This window comes from Eubalaena glacialis, chromosome 2 (genome assembly GCF_028564815.1).
Source record: "Eubalaena glacialis isolate mEubGla1 chromosome 2, mEubGla1.1.hap2.+ XY, whole genome shotgun sequence".
Taxonomy (NCBI): Eukaryota; Metazoa; Chordata; class Mammalia; order Artiodactyla; family Balaenidae; genus Eubalaena; species Eubalaena glacialis.
In genome coordinates, this window is record NC_083717.1 from 185,789,879 (window position 1) to 185,794,553 (window position 4,675).

The 4,675-nt window shown below is 58.4% G+C and overlaps 1 protein-coding gene across 1 annotated transcript; it reads right to left on the reverse strand.

Annotated features, from left to right (window-relative positions):
- Positions 1-625: 625 nt before the first annotated feature.
- On the reverse strand, positions 626-2,180 carry GSC (goosecoid homeobox). The gene is made up of 3 exons (XM_061182855.1): positions 1,826-2,180; positions 1,098-1,357; positions 626-781 (listed from the first exon to the last, which is right to left on the reverse strand). Exons 1-3 carry the CDS (start codon positions 2,178-2,180, stop codon positions 626-628), a joined length of 771 nt encoding a protein of 256 aa, XP_061038838.1.
- Positions 2,181-4,675: the final 2,495 nt, after the last annotated feature.

The window sequence follows — 4,675 nt, forward strand, 5'->3', positions numbered from 1 at the left end:
GGTCCTGGCTCTGCCCACGGACGAGGGGGAACAGGAATCCCAGGCAGCCTGCTCGCAGGGACAACGCTACCTCCCCCAGACAGCCGGCAATGCCACTCTCCACCCCTGCCCGGAAACCTACAGACGAAGTTTAAACCAGGATACCCGGTCCTGTGACCATTCGTACCCAGACCTTCTGTCTCTCTCTCTTTTTTTTTTCTTTCTTTCTTTTTTTTTTTTTTTTTTTTCTTTTTTGGTCAGATCAGAGCTGCCCAGTTTTCCTTTTGAAGCTATAGACTAACCAGATTTTTTTTTTGTGTGTGGGCCTCAGATGGTGCTGGCGGTGGGGTACGAAATACAGAATGTGGCCCGTCTACATCGCCGTCACTTTATTGTATTGTCACCGTTAATTTAACTATAAATACTACGGTGGGGAGCGAGTCGCCGGCGGCCTCGGACTTCGGGGCAGCAAGCCCCGGCGCGGCCCGACCCCAGGCGCCCACCCTCCGGACGGTACACTATTTACAGCTCCTCGTTCCTCGTTCTCGACCCCCCTCCCGCAAGGCAGCGCGTGTGCAAGAAAGTAGCATCGTCTGGGTGTGCAAGTCCTTCGAGTTAGGCAAGGGCCACGGCCGGCCCGCGGCCGTCAGCTGTCCGAGTCCAAATCGCTTTTACCTTCCTCTTCCCTCTTCTCAGGAGACGCCTTCGACGACGTCTTGTTCCACTTCTCGGCGTTTTCCGACTCCTCCGACGAGGACCGCTTCTGCCGCCTCCATTTGGCGCGGCGGTTTTTAAACCAGACCTGTTGCGCAACGGAGGACGAAACAACGGTTAGGATCAAAGGCGCGCCCCCGCCATGCCCGGGCACCCCCGGGGCGACCCCGGCGTGGAGAGGGAACCCGGGGACCCCGCGCGCACGCCATCAAAAGGAGACCCGCTCCCGCTTCCGTATTTTCATCCAACTTCCTGGGCCTAAAGCGCCCTCCAGTAGCCTCCAGGCCGCTGCTGGGATGTTTTTAAAGAGCAGGGAGACCCAAGGAGAGCTGAGCAAACACGGCTGGAGCCTTATTTCGCTGGGAAGGACCGTGGGGCGCGCCCCGGCGGAGTCCCCCGCCTACCTCCACTTTCTCCTCGCGGAGGTGCACCTTCCGGGCCAGCTGCTCGCGGGTACCCACGTCTGGGTACTTGGTCTCCTGGAAGAGGTTCTCCAGAGCTTCGAGCTGCTCGTCGGTGAAGATGGTGCGGTGCCGCCGCTTCCGCCGGCAATGCAGCTGGTTGAGGAGCTGCAGCTCGGTGCGCGACAGGGTGCCCACGTTCATGTAGGGCAGCATCTGGTGCGGCACAGGGGACACCAGCACCGAGCCGGGGCCCTCGTAGCCTGCGACAGAGTAAGACGTACGGTCAGCCGCCTCCGTTGCCACCGCGCGCGCACACGCCCGCCCGCCCGCGACCCACTCCGGATTTAAAATCGTCTGCAAGGGGGTGCTGGGAATTGGGGGTGCGCGGAAAACAGGGTGTGAGGAACCGGGGAACCGTGCGACCGCGTCCACCCGCACACGCCCAAAGCCGGTTAGGGAATCCTAAAAGGCTAAATTCTAAAATCCTAAAAGTCTCCTCCACGCAGGCACTGTTACAGTCTCCGCTAACTCTCGCCTAAAGTTTGAAGCAAGTGTGCAAACGCCTGCGCCCGATCCACGAAAAGACGGGGGTCGGGTGGGGGCAGGTTTGCAAGAGGAGAAAAGTTTGTGCAAAGTGAAAAAGGCGAGCGCCACCGCCCACCCACGTCCCGGGGGCTGAGGACCGCGGCCGACCGCCGAGGCCGAGGCCGGCGCGAGCGCGACCCTACCTGGGGGCGTCGGGACGCAGGAGCACTGCTGGGCACCCAGCGGCGGCACGGCCCCGCAGCAGGCCGGGCCCACGGGTGCCGCCTGCACGTGGAGCTGCCCGTAGAAGTAGTTGTTGTAGCCCAGGCGGGAGCCGCCGACCGCGGCCGGGAGGCCTGCGCCGCCGGGGGCCACGGGGCGCGGGTAGAAGGCGCCATAGTCCGAGGAGGCGCCGCCGCCGGCGCCGTAGAGCGAGTCCCCGTGCAGGGCCGGGAAGACGACGGGAGCCGCGGCGCTGGGCGCCACCGGCAGCACCGAGTCCTTGCAGCGCGGCCGAGCGGCCAGGATGTTGTCGATGCTGAACATGCTGGCGGGCATCCCCAAGCCCCGCGCCGGGACCGGGGGGCGGCGGGGACGCGCCGAGGAAAAAGCCTCAAAGTGGGGGGGTCCACGCTCCTCCCGCGGCGGACCAAACCGAAAGAGAGAGCCGGCGAGCGCGCAGCCCCGCGCCCCTCCCCGCCCCCTGCGTCCGCTCTCCCTCCTCCCGCCCTCCCCTCGCTGCAGCGTTTGCCGAACTCAACTCGCGGGTAGGACGGAGTTTAGACCAGCTGAACCTCTTGTTGGTTTTATACTGAGTCGACGTCATCCTGGATTTAGTTCCTGGTAATATGCAGATGACAAACAGAACCAGATTTGGCCCTTTCTGTTCCTTTGGGTGGGGGGGCTTGGACAGAGGGGGAGGGGAAGAGGTGCCAAGGGGAGGGGGCTACGGGGGCCTGAAAATAGATTGTGGATTGCGAATTAATGAAATTAACCTAATCTTTTCCATTCAGCCGCCCCGCCGCGGGCCGGCGGAGCTGGGCGGGCGTCCTAATTGCCCCGGTTAATCTCATTAATTCCACCATGAGGCCGCCGTTAACAACTCCCTCTGCCGACCTCTCCGCCCCCCACCTTTTTTCCTCAGATTGGGTCCTATTACTGGGTGCGATTTCCTCTCAATGAAACTCAAATTCATTGTGGCCAGTTTTGCTTTGGGGCTACATTTTTCTTTTCCTTTCGGAATGTGTTTTGTTTTAGAAAATGTGAGGGGCTGCGGCCTCAATCAAGCGAGTTTGAAATTCCGCTCTTCCTTCGGCCCCCATGCACTGGCCGCCTAATTTCACCTCTGTTTTTTATCTTGACATCCTCTTCCGAATGGAATTGGTTAACCCCCCCAAAAAAAAACCCTTTTGTTTTTGCAAACGCCAAAATTTGTAATGACAAAACGACGAAAGAAGTGCATCGTGGTTCTTAATTGTGTGTGTGTGTATATATATATATATATATATATATATATATATATATATATATATATACACACATATAGATAGTTTTGCTTTTTTTTTTTTTTTTTTTTTTGCAGTCACTTTGGGTCTGAAAACTAGCATAGCAGTCTCTAGGCCCTTACACAGCGGAGACCAAATTCATCCACTACTTTAAAATTCGCCACCCAGAGTAGCAGTCAGAAGCGATGCTTCCAACTGCCTCCTGCGTGGGTGTCAGTAGGTTTCGTGTTTGGTTTTTTTTAATTTTTTTTTTCGGAAGTAGGGTGTCTTCTCCCTTAGCCGTTTTTGTTTTCAGTGCAAAATACAAAAAAATGGGACTTTAGGGATTCTCTGTCCCCTTTCCCAACAATTGAATCGCATTTTTCCCTTTCGACTTGCTGATTCCCTGACTGGGACAGGCCCCCTAAGCTGTCCTTCCCCTGGCAGGCCTAAGCTGGGATCCCTGGGCCCCGGTGGCCTGGCCGAAGTTCGGCTCTGCTCTCGGCAGGCGGCCACGGTGATTTGCCGGATCCTCGGCGCGTCACGGCCCGTCAGCCGGAGCTGCTGGAGGCGCGGCCGGTCCACGACGGAGCGCAGGCGGCCAAGCGCCCTGCGAGAAGGTAGGATACGCTGGGCGCGGAACGAAAGCAGCCCCCGAGGTCCTTCGAGCCCGGCGCAAGTCCCGGTCTTGCAGAGCCGTACTTTCTCGGCCCTTCGCGCAGGCAACTCCGGCCACTCCAGGGGAAAGGGCAGTGCTGGGCCCAGGCGAGACTGCCTAGCGCCGGGGTACCGGGGCACCTCGGGTTTCCCGAAGGATGGCCGACTTTAACTCACGCCCATTTTTCGCTATTTCTTACTGGCTAATTAACCTGGGGCCCCAGCAAGAGTATCTGAAGTCGCCGCACTACGGCTAAGTATGTGGGCTGCCTCCTCCGTGGCTCTGAGGCAAAGGGGAAAGGGTACTTAATTGCTGGTTTCGGGTCAGAGGAGAGATTGCGCGGAGGTCTTGTCCTGCCCGCGCGTAGAACTCCGGAGGCGCGCAGCGCTGATCGGCAGAAGCTAGGCGGTGGCGCTTCTCCTCCTGGGCCTGCCCGCGTGGACCTCGGCGCCCTCATGCCCACCCGCTCACCCGCTCGTGGCTTGAGAGCTTTGCTTCTATGAGTGCTGAGCCACTTAGAAGTGGTTGTAGGAGGAGATTAGGGTAGGACGCAGATGGGTCTCAATTTGGGGATGCGCTGGATTTCTTTTTTTTTTTTTTACAATAAACACCGCTCCCAGAGGAAGGAGTGTAACCCCCCCGCCCCCCCCGCCCCCCAGAGAGGTCAGATCTAGGGAAAGAAGTGTATCGCCTCTCCCTCTCCCACTAACCAGGGATGGAGGCTTTTTTTTTTTTTTTCTCCCCCCGTTCTTAAAGACTTAAAAATCACCAGGTAGGTTCTGGACACACACATTCCCCGCCAACCTTTTCCGAGTTTAATTCTACAGGGCACATGATGGAACACGACTAGAGGCTGCAACTTTAGCAGGGACTCTGGCTGCGTTTGTGTTCGTGGCTGGGCGCACGCGGCG

Excerpts from the sequence above, each read along its gene's own strand:
- GSC (XM_061182855.1), bottom strand. The coding sequence starts at position 2,180 with ATGCCCGCCAGCATGTTCAGCATCGACAACATCCTGGCCGCTCGGCCG. Across the intron at positions 1,358-1,825 it reads CTGCGTCCCGACGCCCCCAG|GCTACGAGGGCCCCGGCTCG; the intron begins GTAGGGTCGCGC and ends ACTCTGTCGCAG. Across the intron at positions 782-1,097 it reads TCCGCGAGGAGAAAGTGGAG|GTCTGGTTTAAAAACCGCCG; the intron begins GTAGGCGGGGGA and ends GTTGCGCAACAG.